This window comes from Bombus fervidus, chromosome 6 (genome assembly GCF_041682495.2).
Source record: "Bombus fervidus isolate BK054 chromosome 6, iyBomFerv1, whole genome shotgun sequence".
NCBI classification, from domain to species: domain Eukaryota; kingdom Metazoa; phylum Arthropoda; class Insecta; order Hymenoptera; family Apidae; genus Bombus; species Bombus fervidus.
The window spans coordinates 14,762,852-14,787,662 of NC_091522.1; the positions used below are offsets into that span (position 1 = coordinate 14,762,852).

At 32.8% G+C, this 24,811-nt stretch overlaps 6 protein-coding genes across 10 annotated transcripts; 2 read left to right on the top strand and 4 right to left on the bottom strand.

Moving 5' to 3' along the window:
• Positions 1 to 189: 189 nt before the first annotated feature.
• Positions 190 to 1,152, top strand: Ox (ubiquinol-cytochrome C reductase complex subunit oxen). Its single transcript, XM_072005545.1, has 2 exons — positions 190 to 640; positions 1,019 to 1,152. The coding sequence occupies exons 1-2, from the start codon at positions 512 to 514 to the stop codon at positions 1,061 to 1,063; spliced, it is 174 nt and encodes a 57-aa protein (XP_071861646.1). The 5' UTR covers positions 190 to 511; the 3' UTR covers positions 1,064 to 1,152.
• Positions 1,153 to 1,280: 128 nt separating this feature from the next.
• Positions 1,281 to 23,558, top strand: Mbt (serine/threonine-protein kinase PAK mbt). 2 transcript variants are annotated; one of them, XM_072005483.1, is made up of 7 exons: positions 1,281 to 1,416; positions 19,416 to 19,788; positions 19,931 to 20,330; positions 20,402 to 20,815; positions 20,921 to 21,453; positions 21,572 to 21,725; positions 21,827 to 23,558. In XM_072005483.1, exons 2-7 carry the CDS (start codon positions 19,424 to 19,426, stop codon positions 21,986 to 21,988), a joined length of 2,028 nt encoding a protein of 675 aa, XP_071861584.1. In that variant the 5' UTR covers positions 1,281 to 1,416; positions 19,416 to 19,423; the 3' UTR covers positions 21,989 to 23,558. The 2 variants fall into 2 exon arrangements, with proteins under 2 accessions (XP_071861584.1, XP_071861583.1); XM_072005482.1 differs by lacking the exon at positions 1,281 to 1,416 and adding an exon at positions 18,838 to 19,039.
• Positions 1,418 to 6,304, bottom strand: LOC139988269 (uncharacterized). The gene is made up of 15 exons (XM_072005475.1): positions 6,012 to 6,304; positions 5,534 to 5,736; positions 5,257 to 5,439; positions 4,928 to 5,141; positions 4,638 to 4,855; positions 4,388 to 4,579; positions 4,145 to 4,295; positions 3,869 to 4,072; positions 3,312 to 3,379; positions 3,051 to 3,236; positions 2,545 to 2,973; positions 2,264 to 2,458; positions 2,032 to 2,170; positions 1,829 to 1,952; positions 1,418 to 1,725 (listed from the first exon to the last, which is right to left on the bottom strand). The coding sequence occupies exons 1-15, from the start codon at positions 6,043 to 6,045 to the stop codon at positions 1,719 to 1,721; spliced, it is 2,547 nt and encodes an 848-aa protein (XP_071861576.1). The 5' UTR covers positions 6,046 to 6,304; the 3' UTR covers positions 1,418 to 1,718.
• Fancm (FA complementation group M) lies at positions 7,289 to 12,714 on the bottom strand. 2 transcript variants are annotated; one of them, XM_072005464.1, is made up of 13 exons: positions 12,209 to 12,714; positions 11,952 to 12,119; positions 11,697 to 11,869; positions 11,486 to 11,575; positions 11,156 to 11,380; positions 10,934 to 11,087; positions 10,738 to 10,859; positions 10,548 to 10,667; positions 10,312 to 10,477; positions 10,064 to 10,218; positions 9,741 to 9,990; positions 7,717 to 9,656; positions 7,289 to 7,636 (listed from the first exon to the last, which is right to left on the bottom strand). In XM_072005464.1, exons 1-13 carry the CDS (start codon positions 12,375 to 12,377, stop codon positions 7,385 to 7,387), a joined length of 3,984 nt encoding a protein of 1,327 aa, XP_071861565.1. In that variant the 5' UTR covers positions 12,378 to 12,714; the 3' UTR covers positions 7,289 to 7,384. The 2 variants fall into 2 exon arrangements, with proteins under 2 accessions (XP_071861565.1, XP_071861566.1); XM_072005465.1 differs by lacking the exons at positions 11,952 to 12,119; positions 12,209 to 12,714 and having other exon boundaries at positions 11,486 to 11,537.
• On the bottom strand, positions 13,042 to 24,780 carry LOC139988277 (uncharacterized). Of its 3 annotated transcripts, none has more exons than XM_072005490.1 (4): positions 23,932 to 24,780; positions 15,041 to 15,118; positions 14,819 to 14,962; positions 13,042 to 14,742 (listed from the first exon to the last, which is right to left on the bottom strand). In XM_072005490.1, the coding sequence occupies exons 2-4, from the start codon at positions 15,101 to 15,103 to the stop codon at positions 13,219 to 13,221; spliced, it is 1,731 nt and encodes a 576-aa protein (XP_071861591.1). In that variant the 5' UTR covers positions 15,104 to 15,118; positions 23,932 to 24,780; the 3' UTR covers positions 13,042 to 13,218. The 3 variants fall into 3 exon arrangements, with proteins under 3 accessions (XP_071861591.1, XP_071861590.1, XP_071861589.1); XM_072005489.1 differs by lacking the exon at positions 23,932 to 24,780 and adding an exon at positions 18,641 to 18,780; XM_072005488.1 differs by lacking the exon at positions 23,932 to 24,780 and adding an exon at positions 15,404 to 15,723.
• Positions 16,148 to 19,330, bottom strand: LOC139988625 (odorant receptor 10). The gene is made up of 6 exons (XM_072006272.1): positions 19,238 to 19,330; positions 18,995 to 19,153; positions 17,274 to 17,650; positions 17,043 to 17,145; positions 16,809 to 16,940; positions 16,148 to 16,725 (listed from the first exon to the last, which is right to left on the bottom strand). Exons 1-6 carry the CDS (start codon positions 19,328 to 19,330, stop codon positions 16,510 to 16,512), a joined length of 1,080 nt encoding a protein of 359 aa, XP_071862373.1. The 3' UTR covers positions 16,148 to 16,509.
• Positions 24,781 to 24,811: the final 31 nt, after the last annotated feature.

Here is a 24,811-nt window from a genome sequence, read left to right on the forward strand (position 1 = left end):
ATTTAAATTTAGTACTATAATTCAATCATTAATTGAAAATTTGAAGTATCCCAACATATGTACTTGATAATTTGAATACGTAGTTCGGCAAATGTCGGACTGGCGCGTTGCCGAATCGAATACCCGTATAGAACTCTTCACTTTCTATCCCATTTACAATCGTATGTCGATGGCCCGCCCCGTACTATATAATTTCATATCATTATTAATGTTGTAACTTGTAACAGATTTTTCTGTAGTTGTAATTTTATTTTATGCTCAATACTAATTTACATTGCAAGTGACACAAAGTGCTCATCTACATGAAATATACGATAAAAATTTTCATTGAATGATAGATCTGTATTATATATGGTTTGTGACATAACCTAACGATCATTTACGTCATTTCGTCTTGTATTAGAGTAATAAGAATAAGTATATAAAGAGCGCTGCTGTCTTGCGGTCGATAATAAAAGGAGCTTGTAAAATTAATAATTTTGTTCGAAAAATAGCTATCGAAGTCAAGATAATGGCTATTTTATATACCCTTTTTAAAAGATCTTCTACATTCACATTCAGCATTCTAGCAGCCACCTTTTTCTTCGAACGAGGATTTGATATGATTGGGGATAAAATATTCGAGAGTGTGAATGAGGGGGTATGTATAAATATATAAATACAAGTAAGAAATATTGTATATTTTAAAAATATATTAATTTTTTGCATAACAAATTGATTAAAATAGTACTAGTTCGATTTAGTTATTTCTCATTGTATAATAAATCTCATGCTCAATCTCATTTAATTTTATGTTTTTGATAAAGCATTCAATAATATATCATACGCTATTGTAAATTGTACACGAATGAAGTTATGTAAAGTAATATAAATTAATATTTCATTTACATAAGTTGAATGTAATTTTAGTAATTCTATAAAAAGCATTGCATAACAGATATACTAGACTTAAAATAAAAAAAAAAAAAAAGAAAAGAAAATAAGAGTCAGACAACATGATCTATAATTTTTGTTTCAGAAACTGTGGAAACATATTAAACACCAATATGAAGAACAGCAATGAAAAGTGTTAATTATGTTATGTTAGATGTGTATATTTGTGTGCATCATATAGGTATGCTATTGTATAAATAAAGAACAATTCGAATAAAATATGATATGAATTTATATTGCTTAGAGAAACCAAATTTCCTATACCACGGTAGTATAAGTTTGCATGTTAAGAAATGTGAGCGTAACGAAAACGAAACACCTGTACTCAAAACTTTGCGCGTCGATGAGAGACAGGGGAGAGGGGAATACCGATTACCCCACTCCTTACGAAACAAATCATCACTGACCGTCAATAAAATAAGACTGGTGTGTTTCAATTTTCGTCACACTCTCAGTTGTAGGCTGTAGCAAAGCGTCAGTAAAGTAAGTGTACAATATTTTTTATTTATCCTTACAGTTATTTACTATCTATATTCGTCTACATTCGTATTAGTATGGAAAAAACTTCCTTAAACATTTTTGTTGATTTTAGTACGTTATTCTCTTAGTTAATTTTTGACATTTAACGCGAAATAAAATAATAAATTTCCTTGTTTTCATGCTACGTTCATTCCACAATTTCCCTTTTTTCCCCTTTTCTTTAACTTAAAAGTTTCCAACATGCGTGATGGTCACGTATTATGTTTTTAAATATAATATTTGAATATCATTTGTGTTTATGTTATTTATTTACTGTCAAAATAAAAATCATATATATTATTAATATTTTCATATAACTTTTAATTGCATAATGTAACACAAATTAATTTAAACGTAAACAGTCGGTACTACTTACAGTGGTTCGATAAAGCGACCGGAAAATAAAGTCATGTTTAAAACGGAATCAATAATCATAAAAAGAAATGGTCTGTCCATTTTAACGTCGTTACCCCATGATGACAGAAGCTTATATCCGATTTCTGTAACAGTATTCTATTACTATATTTTTGTAACTATTTTATAGATGAATCAAATTAAAAAAAAAAAAGGTTCAAAAACCTGTATCGGCTGCAGCTAACGTTCCTTCTTCATCTACTTCCAACTTAACATTTTGCAAGATACTAGTCACATGTATCGAACTGTCAGAAATCATTTTGGACAGATTCGTATTAGGTTGAAATATATTCTCGATACCCAACTGAAACGAGAATAATTCTAACACTAATCTTTACTTACTAGTAAGTATACTTTGCTTCTCATTAAAAGTAAATTCGTGTACGATAATACATACGTGTCGTAGCGTGGGCACTAAATTAAGATTATTCTCAATATTGAACTTCGGAAGATGAATAGTAATATCTTGTTTTTTCAAATTTGCTAAGATCGCAGAAACTGGAATAGTAATTAAATCATCGGATAATATCCGAAGGTATGGATCATATTCTCTAGACCTTGGCATCAATGTCAACATCGATGTTTTACCATCCTGGGAAATTTATCAATGCATTTGCATCATTATAATAAAATATGTTACATTTATTTCGGTGATTGCGTTTGAGATTTTTGTCTTACCGAGTATGGAATTTCTAAAACATATGCTTCAATGGAGGGTATATAACCATATCGATAAATAGATCCATGTTTCATGAAGTACGTGTTTCGACATTCTCCATTAGGAATATAGAAGCATTGCAATTTCGTGTTCGCCTTATCGAACGATTTTAACCAGAGTCCTTTAAAATAGATGACTGAAGTCAAAATGAGACGCGTATCAGGTGGAAGGTCATTTAATAACAAAGCCGAAGAGATCGTATTGTGCGTTACACGACGAACCCATTCATTGATATGGCGCGCGGTACTTTGCGATTCCATAAAATTTACACTCTCTATATCTCCTTGGTAACGTGATCGTAGAATATTTTTGTAATTATTTGATACACGTAAATTTTCGTGTATCCACAATCGTGTGGTCAAAGCAATTTCCGTCCCGTTTTCATTTCTCTGAAATTAAAAAGATTTCGTGCCTTTAGTCGTAGCAGTTCTATATACATATATTTTGACGAACTTCGATATCGTACGTTTAAAGAAGCGAGAATACGTTGTGCGAGTTCTCCTCTGCGCGACTTGCCTTCCGGTAATCTTAATACCGAAATAATTTCCGATTTCGTATTACCATTCGCACCTTCCATTAACATTGTCAAGATTGTTTTAACACTTGCAGGCGACGATACTAGGTTTCCATCTTTATATTTCTTGCTTAGTGCCTACAGTGGGAAAAGATTATATCGGATTTAATTTCTTTCGATTATTCGACCCGTGTGACGTCGAGTTCACCTTACCTGTGGAAAGTATATATTGAAAAGATTATTTCGATCTTCGGCATTCAAGCCTGCTTGGGAAATCGAGTCTAAAAATAGTTTTATATTAATAATCGTATGTGGTGTGTTATCTCGTTCATTGTGGAAATAGGAAGACAGGAGACCATTATCCGTTACCACTGATACAAGTTATTAAAGAACCGTATAATGATGTCACGAAACAGGAAGAGAATAAGCGTAATTTTTAAGTATACCTAGGAAAAGAACCTTCGTACAATACGAGTGCAGCAGTCGCTATGTTACATAGACAAATATACATAGTATAGTAAAGTAGTAAAAAGCAGTATAGTAAATGTAAAGAAAAAGGAAGATGTTTGTATTTTATTAACTATTGGTATACAAAGACGTTTAAGTACTTATTTCTGCAACGATTAGTATAGAAAGAAACGAATGTATAGAATAGTTATCAAATCATGCTTGTATCTTTACATTACGTTATCTGAAATTGGTATTTAGTTGTAAAGTAAAATTGTTGTTTCAAAACCCATTGTCACGAAGGCCGGGAAGAAGAGATTAACCTGTATTTGATATCCCTGCGTTAGGCTTGGGCGACGATTCAGATAAGTATTGTTCCCAGCTAGCGGTACTACCGGTTGTATCAAGAGGATTCATCATCCTGCCGATATACATAACCGTTCCTGTGGACTCATCTTCGATGTAGAATAAGAACGGATGATCGGCATGGAAGGTCTCCTCCCCGATTTTATTCCCAATATCAATTTCTAGGAAACAAAGCGGAGAAAGTAATATTTTATATGTATACGTATACGAGAGAGCAAAAGAGGAAAATTTACCAGTAGCCACGTAAGCCATAGTGCCATTTTCGTTCACTTCGATTCCAGTTTTTTGTAAAATATCAGAAACTTTGAGATTACTCGAAATTCGTCTGGTTTGAGCTATGCCCGTTAATGTCGCGGTATCATCAAAAATATTGCGAATACCAACCTAATGAAACAAAAATGTAGAAGTATTGAAACGAAACAAATGTAAACGAATGGAATGGGAAAAGGTGGAGAAAGTGAAAGGAGAAAAGCTACCTCACGGAGAACGGGTTCCATGTGACTGGAAAACTGGTATTTAAACTTAGGAATAGAAACATCGATAGGCAGATTTTCCATCTGCCATACGCATCGTGTCAACACGAAAGGAGTAACTTCGTTGATGAGGTGTTCTATTCCGTCTAATGTTCTATTTCGTGGTAATACCAAGTACAAGGCAAACTTGCGCCCCTAAAATAAGGTAAAATAAGAAGAAAAAAAAAACGAAAAAGAAAGAGGAAGAACGTACGTCATATGGAATTCGTAGAATTTTGGCGTCTAATTCAGGCGAGTTGGTGTAATAAAATCGACCAAACGTATGCATAAAAGGTACGTCTATAGTTCGGTTATCGATCGTATAAAATTTTCCCGTTCGTGTATTTTCCGGAGAAAAATATTTACGACGCCACGATCCTTTGAAGAAAAGCGTGTTCATGATCAGCATCAAAGAATTCTTAATATTGTCTTCTGAAAAAGAAAAACTCGTTTGTCGAAAGTACTTGGTTTTATCGCTGCTTACTATCGTTGTTCAATTTTTACCATCTTTTATCATTCGATCTATGTTAGCATCGGTAATATTGCTGACCCAATCGTTAATCGCTTGCACGAGTGGCTGCGCGTCAGATAAATTCGCGGAAATTACGTCGGTGTCGTAATAGGCTTTCACAGTGGCTTCGTATTTTTGTCGGATCAAAATGCTTGAATCAATATAAATTCTCGTTCCAATGTTCAAAACGTACGCTGAAGAGTTGGTCTGTGAGAGATGCGACAAGAAATTATTTTTTAAAGAAAATCTGCGTGTCGTCGTATTTGTTTTTTTTTTTTTTTTAACGTTGATTTTCACGAGATTCAGACTTCCGGAAATTTACCTGGAGCGATTGTAAAATAGTGGAGAATCTCTTTCGTATAACATTTTCGTTGGCGGGCAATTGCATCGCGGTAGCGAGTTCGTGTGCAGTTTCATCCTGAGCTCCTTCGTACAATAATATCAATGCGATTTTTAAGGATATCGGCGAGAGCAACATATTGCCAGAATATTTCCTGCTCATAGTCTACGATAATGCGAATTGAATGTTGTCAAAATGAAAGTATATATACATGTGTATGTATACAATTGTTGTGTAATTAAAAGTTGATGCTTATTACTCTAAACAATGCCCAATCGAATATGCTAAAACGTTCTCCTTGATAAGGTACAAAAATCTCATCGTCTTCGTCGCGGTTAACGATCACAGGGCCAGTGCTTGTAGTTCCGTTCGTATCCAAATAAGACGGAGATTTCGTTATCTCTGACTTACATTGTTTTATAACGAGGGTCACGACAACGATATACGAAACCAGCAGATATCCTGAAAGTAAATAATATCGCCGTATGATCGTAAACGACGATCGTGATTTTCAAACATGATTATGGACCGAGCGATCGAATAAGGAAAAAGAAACATCAAGTTTGAATTAATAAAACCGGTCGTGAAAATGTTAAGCTAAAGTAAACGTCATCGTTCATCTGTTACATCGTCCGGAAAAATTTATGTGTACATTTGAAAAATCGTTTGAATTCACTTCTCGATTATGTTTTCATATGTTTTTTATGTTCTCCACAAGAAAAATAAATTATTCTTACCCATTATTCCAGTTATTCCAACGACACGTTTCATGGTTATTCGACTTCAACTTACTGTTGGATAAGGAATAAGAACAACGACGAGTCCAGACAATGCTATCGAATACTACACGAACAATTCCGCGCGATACACTGTATTCTATTAATACAACGATTCGCGATGTGCTGATCTCAATCAACCAGCATCCAACGGGTATTTAGAAAACTAAAAAGAAACCGGTTGGTCGGCTTATCTATTCATTCGTTCGTTCGTCCGTCTGTCTGTCTGTCCTTTGTTCACGCGTTCGTTCGAACAACTCGCTGACCACACGATCAAAAACGAACAGGCTTTTTCTGGATAGAGATTAGAGTAGATATTAATACTTAAATATTCGATTTATCGTCTTTATTTTTGTAAATCGAATAACTAAAGCGATCCAGACAAACGTAATTCACAATTCACATGAAATTACTTGTTATTTAAAAATAATACCATGTAGCATCGTTTGCATTGGTTTAGGTTTATATAAAAATCAACTCCGACACAATTAAAATAGTTCCATCGTATTAGTATTTACCAATTAATAGACAATTTCACCTTCTTTTCAATTAATAATTCGAACGAAATAAATTTTCAACGTTTGATAATGTCCCCATATGAAAGCATTATTCGGTGCTTGAATCTTTGATCGCCTCCTGCAATTTTTCTCGTTTGGTACCTCCGCATCTCTCATTTTGTATGGCTGCATATTTATCAAGAGCTTTCGAAATTAAAAAGGCAACCGCGTTTACGGTCTTTGTAGCTAATTCTACCACCTGGTTTTTTACCTGCCAAACGACATTTAAGTAGAAATTCGTTCGTTTACGAATCGGTAAACTACAAAATACGGCAAAACCATAGCTCCGCTTCGCAAACATTGAACGAGAATTTAGTAGATACCTTTAGAACGAATAAAATCTTTACTCTTTCATAAAATCTTTAATCTTTCGATCCAAATGACTGAGCAAAATATCCGTAGTCCTAGCTTCATATACTTTCAAGACTGAAAAAGGAGTGAAGGTCGTCCAAGTAAATTACCATCGGGGAAAGTTATTTGTTTTCAAATTCCAAGTATAATCAAAGACTGATCAGCGATGAATAGAAATTTCACTTTTGAAATGGCGTTTCCTCGCACACCTGTGATCGTATAACGCGTTACGTTTGTTTGTGTGCATTACGAGTTACTGCTATTTCCTATTCTGAAAAAGGTTGTGATGACGATTCAAGTACGAAATCCGAATTATATTATTTATTCTTTATCCCCGATGAATGGAATAAATATATATTACAAAAGTGAAAAAAAATTATCGGTTTATCACTATGTACACTCGATCGCGTTAAGGATACCTCATAATTATGTTAACAACAGTGATTCGTCCTTTATCTGTTTGCGCAATATCTCAGCCTCGTCTTCGCTGCTGCTACTAAAATAATTTATTATATTTCTCCGTTTATTTCTTTTCGCTTGCCGGTTCGATTGTTTACCACGAGACCGTTTACGTTTTCGTTTCTCAAGCTTTAGTTCAGCCTTCTCTAGTTCAGACAGTTCGCTGTCTCGAGTAATATCTTCGCCGTCGCTTTTATCTTCTGCTATACAAAAGGAATCCTGAAAAACAGCATCACCGCTTTTAAATCTATGCGTTTGCACATTATTTTTATATTCGCAAGACCATTTGTTTTACTTACATTAATATAATTTTCTGGTGTTTGAGCTACAGCCTGTGAATATACATCTATACTAGAATTAGGCGTACGTTGCTGCTTGAAAAGGAAATCACCTTGTCTTTTTATCGGGCTCCTAATGGTTTGTAAGTAATGAGCGTGCATGTCAGATGTATCATGTATATCCTGTGTATACCTAACAAAATCTTCTAGATCATCATCGGTTTCAGAACTTTCATCCGTTGTATCGTCATTTGCGGAGACCTCGGCTTCCTCGCATATAAACTCATTTTTTGGTTTTCTTAACTTTCGTTTGCGATTACGCCTTCGGAAACGTTCTACTTCGTTCTTCTGACTTTTACATCTTCTTGTATCGTTCGATTCGCCGACGAAGTAAATGCTTCTTTCCTCTTTTGCGGATAACTCATCGCTCATCGAATCGTTCTTATTTCTCGAGCAACTGTTCTTTGAATTTCGACATTTTCTTACGTTCGATAATTTCTTCGCTATAGTCGTACATTGAGAAGCGTTCTGCTTTGAGATATCCATTGGCTTTTTAAACGAAATCCATCCTTCGTTATCTGAAAAATATGCCTCGTGATTGATTTCCGTTTCTACCAATGTTTCGCTCTTTCGTTTTTCTCCAAGTGTGTTGAATTTCGTATAATTTTCTACAGCGTCAGTCGGAACTTCAAAATCGTCGTCCCATTCGAATTCTTCCACTTTTAACTCGGTATCGTTCGAAACGTTTGGATCTCCCGGTTTATCAAAAGTCTGTTCATCTTTATATTCGATTGGGTTAACCATTTCTTTATCAGAATTTGACTGGTCATCGATTTGCAGTAAGAAGCTGTCGTCTTGAAATATATCATCTTCGGATTCCTCGATGGTTTTCGAGTCGATCGAGTTTGAATTTATGTGAGATATTTCCTTGATTGCTTGCGTTATGTTAAAAATACGATTATCTTCAAATTCAAGCATTTTCGACGAGTAACTACTCTTATCTGCCGTTCCTTCGTTACAATTTTTTTCAAAATCACGTTTACATTGGTGAATTGAAGTGGAAGACAAATTTTCGTTTATTTCGATCGTCCCTTCCAAACGTATATTGGTTTTTGATTTGAAATTATGATCTAACTTTATATCATTGGGAGAATTTTTTATTTGTACATCGTTATTAACATCGGTATCTTTTGTACAATTTCGTTCAAAATTATCAATTTCAGAATCATCGGATGTTTCGTCCAATAGGTTTTCAAACGTACTAAATTCCAAATCTTGCAACGTGTTATTTTTATTTCCTGCTTCGACTGGTTCTAACATGTCGTTCTTTACGCATCGACCGGAAGCGATCGAAAGATCACAAATAGAGTGTATATTGGAATTTCGAGGATTATTTTCTTCATTATCTAATAAATCGTTTTCGTTTGAATCACTACTATCGTCGAGCAAATCTTCAAATCTAGAACACGATAATCGTTGAGAGTTGTCAACGACTTCTGTTATTCTACTTTCCAATACAGATTCGTTATAATACAAATCGTTATCATCGTTGTTCTCACTAGCGTTATCTAATTTATTTTTATTACAATTAAGTGGAATGACATCGTTTAATGTGATTAAACAATCAAGAATTTTAATATCAGGTATAGAAAATTCAAAAAAATCTTTTTTAGTAGAATATGATGATATGTGACATTTATCGATTTTGCATTCATTCTTTATTTTCTCTTCTTTTTCAGAGATCCTTAAAGCGCATATCGTGAGAAAATCAACAGCCTCATTATCGCAAGAGAGAATTTTCACATCTGATAACGGTATAGCTTTACAACCGTTATTATTTTGAATTATTTTGGAATTAAATATTTCGGAACTACCCTTTTTGTGTTCTTTAATTTGTTCGATTTTCAAATATTTCATCATTGAAAAGTTAGCTCCATCTTTTTGCGATTCAAAATTGGATTCTAAAGTACCTATACAATTAACGTATTTATTAAAACAACTTACAAAAAAACACTGTAATGAAAACAATTTTACAAGATTGTTACCTGTATTGCTAATTTTTTTTAAGGTATTCTGGCATCTTTTTTCTGATTTTTTATCTGATTTTCCTTTGTTCTGTTTATATTTTGTAACTGGACTTTTTGGTTGCACAGAAATCTGCATTCTTAGACATTCCGGTGTGAAAACATCAGGGATCATACGAGGATTGTTTTGATAAAGCGAAGAGAAAATATTACTTGTATTTAATATCTTATAATTCAAAGAATCTCTTCTAGCCATTGTGGATTTTAATGTCTATAATATAATAACATTATCATCTAATATATGAAGTATTTTAAATATTTTGGAATGTTATGTTTTTTACTACCTCGTGTTCTTTTCCATCTGTAACTAGAATAATTATATGCCCATCGCGTTTTCGACCCGTTCTTCCCATTCTTTGTACTAACCGCGTAGGTGAATGTTGAGATACATCAAAACATATTATTAAATCTACTTCTCCAACATCCAATCCTTCTTCTCCTATTAAATATCAGGCGAAAATATTTCACAAAGCTTTATTTTCATTAACAGTGTGTTACTCCTTTATACTATTCTATATATTACACTACATACCTATACTTGTAGATATAAGAACATTAACATGATTATTTCTAAAATTCTCTAACGCTTTTATCTGTTGCTTTTGTTTTTGTCCAGCTTGGCCAACAAACATTTGTGGCCTTATTAATGGTCGGCATTGTAACAATAGAATATAAACTTCACTCACGATATCCCGATACTGTACAAGAGAAATAATAAAATAACAATAATAAAATTGTACTGCAGCAATGAACTTGAAAATCACAAACCTCGACAAAAACTATAGCTCTTGTATCGCTTTGTTTCTCTTCACTTTTCTTAAAATGATGTAGAAGTAATTCTTTTAACTTGTCAAACTTAGTATGTCCAAATATAAGATTTTGTGGTATCTGAAATTAATTTTCGAGTTACACATAAAAAATATCAAATCTGCTGCATTTTATATAAGATTATACGAACTTCCATTCCAGCTTCTTCGCATAAAATCTGTATATCCGGGAATGGGCCAAGATATGTTGTAATATCTTCAAGCAATGTCTGCAATTGTGGTTCATCATTCATCCAAAACTTATCAGAATGATCTATTTGAACAACGAAATAAGTAGTTAAATGTGAATTTTATGAATAAACTGAAAACAAAATGAGAATTCCATACTTTGATAAAATTTATGAAATGCTCGAAGTCCATCTCTAATCAGAAGTTCATAAGCATGATACATTGTCATTAATATATTTAATGTCTTTATAATTTGCCCATAACTTCCTGATTTATGTGTTTTCTTTTGATATTCCTTTAATAAATGAAATATCTAAAACAATGAAACAAATCGTCTTACATTATTATTATTACCATCTAATATCTAGTAGTATAATTTACCCTTCCTTTCGAAATATTTGCTGTATGTCCATGAAGGATATTATGTTGAAGTAAAATTTTAACATGACGATCCATGATAAAGATATACCTCTCTTTGTATTCAGCTAATTTTTTATTAAGTGGTACTAAAATTATATCAACTTTTCTTTTATTAATATAAGGTATAATATCCAAAGAGGTTTCATCTCTTAATTCTATATGAGCAATTAATAAATTCTGTAGCACCTATAAAAGACAATTTAGTTATTTGTATAAACTATAGTACAACTATAAAAAGTATTTTAGTAATGTCTATATACATTTTAGTAATTTTTATATAACAAAATGTACCTCATGAACGTTATCAATTTTATTTCCTGGTGTAGCAGAAAGGGCTAATACCCTGAAAGTTTGATTCTTCCCATTTAATATTCGAATGCACTATGAATATAAAACATACTGCACATTATTCAATTTATTAATAAGCATTATAATTAAAACTTTTTGATGTTCCTTTATTTATTTATTTATGAATAATAACTTTCTTGTATGGAATAGATACCTCACAGTAAGAATGTTTTCCCAATGCCTTATGAGCTTCATCTATAACTACACATTTTACTAAATCACTAGGTACAACATTTTTGTCTAAATCATTATGGAAAACTTGAGGAGTAGCAAATATTACTCTCTTTTTTGACCAAGCTATTTCACGCTGCTTGTGGTTGACTGCTCCTGTAAAAATATCATATTTTGATAGTAAAGTAAATATAATATCTAAAACATTTAACGGATTATTAATATATCACTGATATACCTGTAAGCTCGATAGTTTCTATACTAGGAATTCCCATTGTATTATGACATGCGAAAATTTGTTGAGCAACTAATGGTTTGGTGGGTGCTAAAAATACAACCTTCCCACACGGATACCATCTCCAAAAGTTATACATTACAACCGCAGCAATAAATGTTTTCCCCAATCCTAATAAGAATAAAATATATATATATAAGAGAGAAATAGAATATATGTATATGCTTTTTTGTATGCAATATTTTAAAAGAATAATTTACCAGTGGGTAAACAAACCAGTGTATTCTTGTATAAACATGCTTGAACTATATTGAACTGATAATCTCTGATAGGATAATTCTCAGGATATATCCATGTTTTACCAGCAGATAAATCAAATCCTTTTGTTCCTTCATCAGACGAAATGCGAGAATTTTGTGATAATTCCATTTGCAAAGTTCTTCTCTCAATCAATTCCCAGTTACAGAGAATTTATATATTTTATCATTTTGGTATATTTACATATATTTTAATAAAGAATAACTTTTTGAGTAGATTTCGAAACGACTCGTATTTGTAAATAACTGTTTTCGTATATAATTAATGATAATTAGTTAACCTGTAAAATGAAAATTGTAATTTTTGTAGTAATTTGTATAGTAAACAATAAATTGACACAATGATCAAAATGTAAACATTATATATCTATTATGTACGATAAAACTTATTTAAACTTAAATTTTGTTCCTTTTACTAATCTGGTAAAAAAGCTACGTCATACTAGGGAATTTTTTTACGTAGCACAAAATCGGATCGTAGGATCAAAGATTTCCTGTGGTAGGATCTTTTTCGATTTGTACGCGTATATGAAATTCCTGGAATTAATTTGAAAGTATTAAAATCATTTTTATATTGCTATTACCACAATTATCAATATGTTAATTATTGTAGTCGTAAAAAACTTTATATCGTTAATATAATTTATAACTTAATAGCTAATATAATTGTGATAATAAACGTTCAAAAACCTAATATACATATGTTTTTATAAATGAAACACATTTCATTTGTCATATAGAGGTATTGGGAGGTAAAAAGATGGGATCGTCAAAAATTATTTAGAAATTAATTTATTGTACGTAAAGATATACAGAAAAGAATATGGTCGTTTGGGTCGGTCAGCATATAAAACAGATGTAGATAGACGTAATCATCTTTACGCGGCTATATACGAACAGTGCTTAATAGAAAGAAACTAAAAGCCGAAATATAATAGACTAGATCCCGTTGATTACGATGTATGATTTGTTGATAAATGACTATTTAATGCAGCTTTATGGGTGAACTTTTTTAAACAAATCAGGCATTCGTGGGTTTTTTCGTTTGTGTGCACGGACAAATGTTTTTTCAACATTGCTTTATCCTTAAATATTTTCTGACATGCACTACATTCAAATGGTCGTTCTGCTGCGTGTACTAATATATGACTATTTAACGTTGTTTTCTGAATAAATGCTTTATGACATACGTAGCATTCGTGTGGTCTATCACCAGTGTGACTTAACATATGTTTCCGCAACGAAGATTTCTCTTTGAAGGATTTTTGACAAATATGACAGGCGTGCCGTTTATCGCCAGTGTGCATAAGCATATGAGAATTTAATCTAGTTTTTTCTCTAAAGGCCATATCGCATAGCTCGCACGCAAATGGCTTTTCGCCCGTATGTATCAAAGTATGTCGATTTAAATCCGACTTACGTGTAAATATTTTATCGCAGACTTTACAATCATATTGACCCCCGGTATGTAATAGCATATGGCTATTAAGATCTGATTTTCGAGCACAAGCCTTATGACATATCTGACATGCGTGTGGTTTTTCACCTGTGTGGACAAGCATATGAGAATTTAATTTTGCCTTTTCGCGAAAGGTCATTAGGCATTCTTTACACTCGTATGGTCTTTCTCCAGTATGAACCATTGTATGCCTTATTAATTCTGACTTTCGTTTGTACGTTTTTTCACAAATATTACATGCGTGCGGTTTTTCACCGCTGTGCGCTAACATATGGTTGTTCAATGCTGTTTTCTGTGTGAACGATCTATGACACATTGTACACTTGAACTGTTTGTTTCCACTGTGTAATGTCATGTGCATATTCAACTTTGCTTTTTCCCTAAATGCTGCAAAACATACATCGCACTTGTATGGACGTTCCTCTGTATGAGTAAGCACATGACGATTTAGACTAGATTTCTCTTTAAATGTCGCGTGACAAACATCACATTCAAATACTCTTTCCTCTATGTTCAATGATTGATCATGCTCAGAATCTGGTCTTTTCATAAACACTTGTTGTAACGCATCATTGTCATATGGTTTTTCTAGCACATGCATTTGCATGTGACTACGCAAACACCATTTGTAAGCAAATCGCTTTTGACAGACATTGCATTCTAGTGGGCTCATTCCAACATGAGTTAACATGTGAGCATGTAAACTAGAATTATCCTGAAAATTTTGTTGGCAAACTTCACATTGATTTCCACTACAGTGCATTCTCAAATGAGTAACCATAGAATCATTATTCAAAAACCATTTTTTGCAAATTGAACATTGTATTTTATAAAATTTCGGTTGCTGTCCATTTTGACAAAACCCAGGATGTTTCTCTGCGTCATGTACTTGAGCAAAGTTTGGATTGGTTAAGCACCTTTGCATAGCACCATCTTCTTTTTCACACAAATTTGTGCTTGCAATTTGTGCCGTCCAATTTTGATGACTACTGGATTCCCCATCCAATTCGAGTTTTACCTAGAATCGTTTTGTTGGATCGATTGACTCTTCTACAAACAAAACTCAACCGCTGACAATTTTGAACGAAATTTACCATTTCATTAGAGAAGTCAACTTCGTTATTTTCGATAGGTAAAAATACCTTCTCGAATGTCCCAGAGCAGATGTCCTCCATGTAGTCTGGATCAAATCTATCGCCTGGTTCTTCTTTAAGTACAACGCTTACAATGTTTTCGTCCTTAAAGTAAGGTTTAAGTTAGAGTCCTTGTGGAAGCATTGTATTGTATGGTGCTGCTGTTTCATAGAAAACGTTTACCATAACCTGACTGTCTATGTTTAACGCATCCATCGGTTCATCTTTCACTTTAAAATCTTCCATTTGCTATGATTTAGTCTGAAAGAGAAATTTATTTATTTATCTGGTCTTATCATGTTTTGCATATAAACAACCTGATTATAGCATAAAAAGCACAAATAATGTTTTAAAAATGTAGTCAATAATAGCGTAGAGTCGTGTAACCTTAAATGTATATATACGGCGAACGATTTAGTCGATTCAAAGAATTTTACGCATGCAATCATTTTATTTGTAAGATTCTATTTCATACGATAATTCCGTTTCGTTATTTGTTACAACCAAATTAAGTGCACACGATGATTTTTTTATATCTATACTTACTACGGAAATTACACATTTCACCCACAGAGCAGAACGAGCAAATCAAAATCTGTTAATTGCTATTCTGCTTGTTTTCCGTTTTAGCGTATTCAATTTTTTGTACTCTTTACGATTATACAGATATCTTTTTATTTTCTTGCAAAAAATTATATCTATTGAATCGATCGATTTACTTCTATATCACGAAACTATACTGCGCGTTCTACCACACATGACAAGCACACGTTACATAAATACCACACATCTACTGCACAATTGTATGTATATAAGACATACGTAAATTCGTTGCTTGACCATACCACTATCTAACAAGTTTTACACGGAACTGTTACTTGAATGATCGCGCTCGATAACGATATATTATATATACAGAACACATCTTTTTCAATACATACTATATGTGTATATATTTATTTATGACGTATATCTATTAAAACAAAAAAAGAGAACGGATCAAGTTATTTTTATTTCGAATTATTTATTGCAAATATTTTATATGAAATTATTCGTTTTTAATTATCTATTTTAATATCTTTTTTCTCCTCTTCATTCTTCTGATAACCCTAGTTAAACATAACTGATAATATTTCATAGAAATATTATTATTTTCTAAATGTATTTTTTTATTTTATTCGAATAGTCGGAAAAATCTGTTTATTTCGATACATTCTACCTCATTATAATAATTAAATTATAATAATTAGATTATATTAAATTAGATTATAATTAGATTATAATATTAGATTAAATTGACGTATATTGTATCTTTACTGCTCATATAACGAAGAGAAGTATATGTATATATAGACAAAAATAATGAATTAAAAATTTCTAACGTTAATTTATGTATTTGCTTCTATTATAAATGATATTATTATTTATTATTGGAAGCACACAATGTTCTATCCATGTTTATCTTTTCTCCAAAAATTTATGATCTATTTCATAGAAAGGGCCTCGTTTAAGCATCTTTGGTGATGTAAACTAGGGAGAACTCTATTAGATTGGCTGGTGAATGTTCATAAATTGTAATGTCTTAATGTAACACTATCAGTAGGAAGGATATATAGCTATAGAGCGATACTTTTAATATCTGGTAAACGATGCTAGGTAAAAGACAAAGACAGAAGAAGAAAAAGAAAAGGAAAGAAAAGTAGGCTTCTTACATTATAAAACGTTAGCATCGTTAGAGGAAATAATTTTCCCGTGGTTAAATGGAGCGGTCTCTTTGATCTTGCCATGATTATAATCAAGCTTTTCGCTTTCGTGAATTTCAGGCTTACACACTCGCATTCGTACGCAGTATTGTGCACTCCTTCGGACTATATGCATACATGTGTCGTAAAGAGACTTTGAATGAACACCAATAAATGATGCAACGAATCGTGAATAAACGGTATTAAGCATCTCCATCTATTTGACTTACTAACATTTGTTCTGCCAAGAAATAAAGAGACGTTTGAAGAAATGTATTTATAAAATTACAGAATAAGTAGACCACTTGAAGTACGGTAAATCGCTCTTTCCCAGCGGATATCTATATATATTTAAGAAATATCAGAATTTAAATATCACTATCATTAACATTGCGATTTGTTTCGCAATTACCTTTCATAATTCTATAAATCAATTCACTTGCTGTGATTAATAATAACCTATAGATACAGGCACTTATTTCGAAATTAATCAACAATACGAAAAACAACAGCGTCGATATATTTTCGATCACGTTAATCGCTCTATAATTATAGTTGTGTATATTTAATAAAAACATAGTATAATACATATGTATTTGTAAATTGGAAAGAAAAAATAAGAGAAAATAATGCAGACCTGTGTAACAATGTTAATCGAAATTCATATGTATCTGATGAGTCGTATATGATCTTCTACAGTAACTCCTAAAACGTGATTATCGATATATCTCGAATCTTTCATATTTGCAAGGTGAAAGCGAAAATTTTCTAATTGACCGCAAATATGAAGGATTAATACTCCAAAAAGGTTATCGACCCTGATATAACAAAATGATGCTATCAACAAATTGATACATTGAACAGCGTACATTATTTCAAAATATAATGTTTTGGAGACATTATAAGGGTAATAGGTTGGCAATGGGAGGAGCTTTCTTGCATCTGTTCCGTTCATTACGTATCGAATAATAATACTGAATCTCGGTAGAATCATCAGCAGCCATATCAAGATATATACTAATATATAACTGAATATTGACTGTTCTTGCCACTCTTATTTTAAGAGAGCAACGAAAATCCGATTAAGATTAACAATAAACAAAAATTATTTGAAAAATGTCAACTAATTATAAAATACATCTGTTGAACGTTCCATCTTTGACTTTGACATATTCATAGCATTCAAACTTTTTTAAATACTATTGTTATCGTTTCTTTCTTTTCTTACGCGTGAACAGCAATAAAAATGTCAAATGACAATGTTAAATACTCACGATAATAACCTTACAACATGAAAAAGATAGTAAAATGTTTAATACTTTACTTGTTCTCGGGCGTGAGAAACGAAATTTGTTTCTAACGTCGTTGCTTGTTAACATACAGGTTACTTTTTCACTTGTGAAAGTAACTGGAAACAACAACGATGAAACATTTTTTTGTCAACTTAACTTTTAAATAGACGGGGGAAATAGTTTCTCGTTTCTCCTTTCTCTCGTACATTTTTAATAGCTCTGATAGGTTCGGACGATCGATCAACTAGATCCTGTAAACGCTTTCTTTCGAAGAAAAACCAAACGTTTCACGATATTATGAATGATATCTTCCTACCGTACAATCGTTCTTTATACAATTTAACAATCTTTCCAAAATACAGATTGCGAGTACAGCAAACTGCACATATTTGATTTATACGTATAATATCTTTCCCAAATGCTATTTGTTAAACTCAAGACTCGTAATTAATATATGTAAGAACTGTTACACGTATATATACGTTTAAGCGAAAGTAGGTTCCGTAGGAAGACACACAACAGTGGAGATATTGAATCGAGTATTTTTATCATTCCGATCTATATATATACAGGTATTAAAGTTCAGATATTTTTTGATAAAATTTATTTCAAAATTTAAATACTCGTATCTGTTTTATTTAAGATCAAAAAATGTTCCTTTATGAACATTTCGCACAATTTCAAAAGTTTTCATTCAATTTGTTTCTCGAAAAAATGTGTTCCTAGTTCGCATAATATACAATACGTACGCTAACAGGCAGAGTTAGAATGATTGTGAATCGATGTATCCTTTCTTTTCGAATCATGATCGGCAATTGCTTTCTCCCGACACAGTTTTCTATGCGTTACGTTCTTTGTGGTAATCTCATTGCAGGTGCTACCTCACGCACATTTGAGTAAATTGTCACGAGCCAAATGCCAAGAAAGATTCGTAAGCTCTCCGCGCGGAGCGCCGGTGTGTGAACGACCTGTCGAAAGGCTAAATGTCGTATTTACTTATTTTAATTACCCAAGTTTTTTATGTTTCGGCACTATTTTAAGTTTGGCATTTTTTCAAAACTGTGTGACGTTAACGGAAAACAATAATTCCTGTGAAATCTAACCAACAGATCAAAGAAACTATTTGAAGGCGGTCGCATCACGTACTGGTAGGCGTTGCTGTCATTTGGCTTCTCTTCCTCTTTATTATTTTCTCTAAATTTTCTACCGCATAATTTTTTACGATTTACATCTTTATTTCCTCTTAGAACGTAACAATTAATCTTTCAATCATTTTCGATTATCACATATATTCTATAATACATCAAAATTATTCTTTGAGAAGATGATGCTCTTGCAACAAATACAATTGACAGATTCAAATCTGTTACTCTCCAGGATCCTCTTGTCGTTTGAAATATATGATTAAATACTCGTTGGACTACGTGTTTTGCAAACATGTTAACATATACAGATGTTTAAAGCATTATACTCTTTGATTTTAATTGTATCTGAAGTATTTTAATATTAATATAATTATTGTAGGAAGGGCAATGTTTGCCAAAAAGAAGAAGAAACCACAAATATCTACTCCGACAAATTTTGAACATCGTGTACATACTGGATTTGATAAACGCGAAGGAAAGTTTATTGGACTTCCATTGCAGTGGGCTTCTATTGTTGGAAACAATCAAATTTTGAAATCTACAAACAGACCATTACCCTTGGTGGATCCAAGTGAAATTACACCCACGGAAATTTTAGATCTGAAAACTATTGTTCGAGGGCATAATGATCCAAAAGGAAGGACTTCTACCGGTGACAAAAATACTGAAAATGGATTGCCCAAAACCAGCACAGTTGCTAGATCTAACTCTCTTCGTTCTTCAAGCCCACCAAGACTCAGAAGGGATTACAGGTAACCTTTTTCTATATGTGTGAAATTAGGGTGTTATTATAAATAAGAAAGACGTTATTATAGGTGTTATTGTATATAACAAACGTGTTATTGTAGGTGTTATTATAATTATTAAGTATCTTATTACACTTTTATGTTACAGGCATAATAGTAATTTGCCACCATCTGTGCCAGAAGGTCAAGAAATACCTTCTAGTACCAATCAAGTACAAGGATATACTAATTTTGGAAAGCAACATAATTACCTTGATAAAATGAGACAAAATTCACCCAATGTTGCAAGCACGTTGCATCCTAATGCGCAAAATATGATCCCAAATCTTCAGAATCTCAATCCAAATATGCAATCATCTCCCAATTTAACGCATGTTGGTTCTAATGCCCAGAATTTATCTTTAAATTTCCAAAACTTGAGTCCCATTACAACCCCACAGTGTCCTATACAAAGTCCTAGTACTCCCCAACTCGTAGATTCTGAATTTCATAGGCTAAATACTCAGATGACTACAAGTACGTCTGGACAATACAACGGAAACGTTCAGGTAAGCAGTGCTATGCATAAGTATTATTACATTTTATCAATGTTTAAAAATTTATATCATTATTTATACAGGCTTCACATATCGAAACATCCTCGAGGGATCAACAAGTAACTCAAAATACTCTTTTGCATAAGCTGCAACCTAAAATTTCACCTGTTGGATCCATCGCTTCACAGCGACCGTTGAGCCAATTGAGTACGCATAATGTTAATAAATATTCACAAGCCTACAGTACGCCAGAAAATCCATCCATTTTGCAATCTCATATAAAAAAACCTATTGAAACGTCTCAATCGATGCATAATTTGTCAAAGTCCAATCTACCGTCCTCCGGAAACAGTTCGACACCTGATCAAAATCAAAATATGAAGAGTGCTTTATCTTCGGGAAATCTAGCAGTCGGTTCAAGTTCGAGTACGACGAACAAACAAACAGCAGAACAAAGACTCACTCATGAACAATTTCGAGCGGCTTTACAGATGGTGGTAAGAAACTAAAGATTAGCATCAATAATCAATATGAAAAAAATACGATACTTGACAGTTTTTATTTCGTTTTAATCGTTACTGTTATACTACGTAATACTGTAGGTAAGTCGTGGCGATCCAAGAGAAAATTTAGAAAATTTTCTTAAAATCGGAGAAGGAAGCACTGGAACAGTATGTATAGCAACTGAAAAAAATACAAATCGGCAAGTGGCAGTAAAGAAAATGGATTTAAGAAAACAGCAGCGGCGTGAACTACTTTTTAACGAAGTGGTTATCATGCGAGACTACCACCATCCGAATATTGTCGAAATGTATGACAGTTTCTTGGTAGATGACGAATTATGGGTCGTGATGGAATACCTTGAAGGTGGAGCGCTTACGGATATTGTCACTCATTCTCGGATGGACGAAAGTCAGATTGCCACAGTGTGTTCTCAATGTTTGAAACCACTTGCATATTTACATTCTCAAGGTGTTATTCATAGGGACATCAAGTCTGATTCGATATTACTAACAGCCGATGGTAGAGTTAAATTATCCGACTTTGGATTTTGTGCTCAAGTGTCTCAAGAATTGCCCAGGCGAAAGTCTCTCGTTGGAACGCCATATTGGATGAGCCCAGAAGTTATTTCTAGGTGAATTATAACTTTTCTGTTCAATTTCGCACGAGTGTTCTATTTTCGATTCATTAATGATATATTGTGTACATGTATATATATGTATATGTATTCATATATGCATTCACCGCTTCAGGTTGCCATACGGTCCTGAAGTAGACATTTGGTCATTAGGTATAATGATCATCGAAATGGTTGACGGAGAGCCACCGTTTTTTAACGAACCTCCTTTACAAGCTATGAGACGTATTAGAGATATGCCTCCTCCAAAGTTGAAAAATTCTCATAAAGTGAGTTCAAAATATTCCACAATATATTATTTATGCAGACATAATGATATGGTTTATATGGATTATTTATTAATATGATTGTCACTGTTGTTATTCAAAAGGTCAGTCCGCGTCTTCAAGGGTTTTTGGAAAGAATGCTTGTTCGTGATCCGGCGCAAAGAGCCACGGCTACTGAATTGTTACAACATCCATTTCTTAGGCAAGCACAGAGTCCAAGTATTTTAATTCCATTGATGAGGGGTTCCAGGCATACGAACTGCTAAGTGCTGAGAAGTTGGTGTAAAAAGACGGGTGTGGTAATTGATTTATTAACACGGACATAGATTACAAACGTAATCGTGTTTACGATTGTTTTTTTTTAGTTTGTTGTTAGATGGTACATTTTAGAATATATAGAATATAGGAACATTTAAGTGGCCTTTGATTGTTGAAAAAAGAAACTTACATTCCATTGTGGCCTTAATGTAGAAGCGTTATATCATTTATCTACGTTGCCTATGATAGGCATTAACGTTGTAAAAGATACTTTTTTATACCGAATTATTTAACGAAGTATTGTACACATTCAAGTGCCTTAAGCAGCACTATTTTTGTGCTCTTCTATTTAGAACTTTCATTTCGATATCGATTTCACTATTTGTTACCTATGAAATCATTCACAAAATAATAGACACAAATCTCATTCCCTTTGTTGATTTAAATGACGACGAGAGATATTACTAATCGGCGGAATAAAAATATTTTTGCTAAAATATTGCTGTCATGCATGTACTTAAGATAACTAGTAAGTAGTGATATTTAATTCAAGGGTGTCAATAAGACAAATTGAAGTATTCTGAGAAAGGAATAGTTAGCGTCGATTAATACATTGCTTAAATCGACGATTTATATGTCGTGTAGTTTAAAAAAAGCAAAACATCGATTTTTTTATCCTAATTTATTTGATATGCGTTGGTATAACGCTTTAAATGTACGCGACTGGAATAAAAGTTGTTGCAGCTCGGCAAACAATCGCCTAATCTTTTGAGGCTGATAAAATAACGTGATAAAATCGCCATAAAGTGATTCAAATTACTCGAATATTAGATCCAGTGCGCTTTCTTCAGTATTCTTAATATACATATAACACAACATATAACAAAATATCTTAGGTTCAAAAGTGCGTTAAGAAAAATATGCCGTTAGTAAATAGACATCTGTAATTATTAACGTACTTTTCAACATGTAGATATTTCATGTGGAGTTAACTAGAGAAGTTTTGAACAATAGGTGTTCCATTATATTAATTAATATATTTTAAGATAAACCGCAATCATACCCAATGCCATTTACTTTGATCGAATAAAAGATCAAAATACAATACGGACAAAGGCCATCGATCGGATAGATGATTTATGATAACGATAATTTAAGATATGCATCGCAATAGAATTTTTGCAAAATGTAGATATTATCGAATTTCATTACATAGATGAAACATTTAAGCAAGAACGTTGACCGTACAGTGAAATGAATTACCTAGCTACTCGCCATTTATAGAAATTTAAGAAACAAAAATTATGCGAAACAATCGTTATGCGTTTGTCGTAATCCTTACAAGATACTTCACAAATGACATTTGCCTCTGCCTCTCTTTCTTTTTCTTTCTACCTGTACACATGGAGGTGCACGCCTGCGACTACAGAATCTGTATGTATGTATACGATAACATATTGACTATCCATAATTGATATTAAACAATTTAATAGAATGAAATCAAAAATATATGACAAAATAAAAAATAAATTTAATCAATAGATTTACAAAAATATACTTCAGACGTAATAAAAAGTCTATTATGCATTTTTTATTCCACGAATAACACAATATCTTCTATAAGAATTTACATTATTACAATGGCAAAAAAATAAATCGATTGCTGAATCGTTGATCCCATTACATTCGATACCTTAATTCGATATCCATTAAGGAATACATGTTGGCGTAATTAAAAAATGTATACATTACGTTTCGATATTTCTTCCAATTCAAAAAATATTTCGATTAGAATAGAAAATATATGAAAATTCGAAAAAATCCACAAATTCTCGTGCAACATCGATTCTTTCAAGGATATATACTATGTATTATGCGATGACTAAGAGACGTCGACGAAAGAAAAGATAGAAATCGTATGAATACATGAAACGAAATCGATTTATCTTACCTTATAATCGTCAGAGGCGCTGATACCGTACGATTCGGATAGAAAGATATTTTGAAATACCATTTAGCCGATTGGTGGAATGTGACGAGCCTTCGCGCTAAGTATGCTTGGTCATTGGCGCCACTGACGTTTCTCAACCAAATTTAACCGATGTTTTCTCGGAAACTACACTGCAAGGAATTCGCATTGCGCGATACATATGTCAAATATTTGTTGGAGAAAGTAACAGAATTCCGTGATCGTAACGAAAATATAATATACAATCTGCTTACAACAATGCTTTCTTCACTGACTGAGCGTATTTTTTATATAAAATTCGAAGATAAAAAGAGAAAAGCAACCAATATAATACAATCTACAAATCTACAAGGCATATATGTTTGTTTATTACTACGTGACTGTGTGCGATAGCGTATTCGCATACCGGCATGTGCTAATCTGCTTATTTTTCTCGCTATTCATTTTAAGAAATATATCGTAACGTGACTTTTTACTTTAGCGACCTTATAAATTCACGTTTTCTAACGTACAAGACGAACAGTTATACTTATCGACATACTTGGAATATAATCTATCTGATGTTTAAATATTCATAACCGCGTGCAGCAGAGCTAACGATATATATCACAAAACGATAAATTACTTTATACTGTAGATCCACAGTCCAGTCCCGCAGTTCTAAATTAGAACCAATGAGAAGGCAAGTTCTGTGGAGGCTCGACTCAAGTTGACCTCGAGTCTACATACCTACGTCGCGTGTCCGCCTTTCAAGAAAAACGTGACGGACAAACTTGTGGGGTATTGCGTCATTCCATATCAATGCCTAACTGTTTTCTCTCTTCTCTTCTCCCTAGCTCTCTCTTTCGCTTTCTTCTCTTTT

Bases quoted from the DNA above. Each gene is read 5' to 3' on its own strand.
- Mbt (XM_072005483.1), top strand. From the start codon at position 19,424: ATGTTTGCCAAAAAGAAGAAGAAACCACAAATATCTACTCCGACAAAT. The intron at 20,816-20,920 runs GTAAGAAACTAA...GTAATACTGTAG, and splicing joins GAGCGGCTTTACAGATGGTG to GTAAGTCGTGGCGATCCAAG. The intron at 21,454-21,571 runs GTGAATTATAAC...TCACCGCTTCAG, and splicing joins AGCCCAGAAGTTATTTCTAG to GTTGCCATACGGTCCTGAAG.
- Fancm (XM_072005464.1), bottom strand. From the start codon at position 12,377: ATGGAATTATCACAAAATTCTCGCATTTCGTCTGATGAAGGAACAAAA. The intron at 12,120-12,208 runs GTAAATTATTCT...TATTCTTATTAG, and splicing joins ACTGGTTTGTTTACCCACTG to GATTGGGGAAAACATTTATT. The intron at 11,576-11,696 runs GTATCTATTCCA...TTATATTCATAG, and splicing joins GAAAACATTCTTACTGTGAG to TGCATTCGAATATTAAATGG.
- LOC139988277 (XM_072005490.1), bottom strand. From the start codon at position 15,103: ATGGAAGATTTTAAAGTGAAAGATGAACCGATGGATGCGTTAAACATA. The intron at 14,963-15,040 runs GTAAACGTTTTC...CCTTACTTTAAG, and splicing joins ACATAGACAGTCAGGTTATG to GACGAAAACATTGTAAGCGT. The intron at 14,743-14,818 runs GTAAATTTCGTT...AAACGATTCTAG, and splicing joins TTGACTTCTCTAATGAAATG to GTAAAACTCGAATTGGATGG.
- LOC139988625 (XM_072006272.1), bottom strand. From the start codon at position 19,330: ATGTTTGCAAAACACGTAGTCCAACGAGTATTTAATCATATATTTCAA. The intron at 17,651-18,994 runs GTTAGATTTCAC...TTAAAATAAGAG, and splicing joins ATAGTTTCTTTGATCTGTTG to TGGCAAGAACAGTCAATATT. The intron at 17,146-17,273 runs CAGATACATATG...CAACTATAATTA, and splicing joins GAAGATCATATACGACTCAT to TAGAGCGATTAACGTGATCG.
- Ox (XM_072005545.1), top strand. From the start codon at position 512: ATGGCTATTTTATATACCCTTTTTAAAAGATCTTCTACATTCACATTC. The intron at 641-1,018 runs GTATGTATAAAT...TTTTTGTTTCAG, and splicing joins TCGAGAGTGTGAATGAGGGG to AAACTGTGGAAACATATTAA.
- LOC139988269 (XM_072005475.1), bottom strand. From the start codon at position 6,045: ATGAAACGTGTCGTTGGAATAACTGGAATAATGG. The intron at 2,459-2,544 runs GTAAGACAAAAA...TAAATTTCCCAG, and splicing joins TTTTAGAAATTCCATACTCG to GATGGTAAAACATCGATGTT. The intron at 1,953-2,031 runs GTTTTTGAACCT...ATACTGTTACAG, and splicing joins GTTAGCTGCAGCCGATACAG to AAATCGGATATAAGCTTCTG.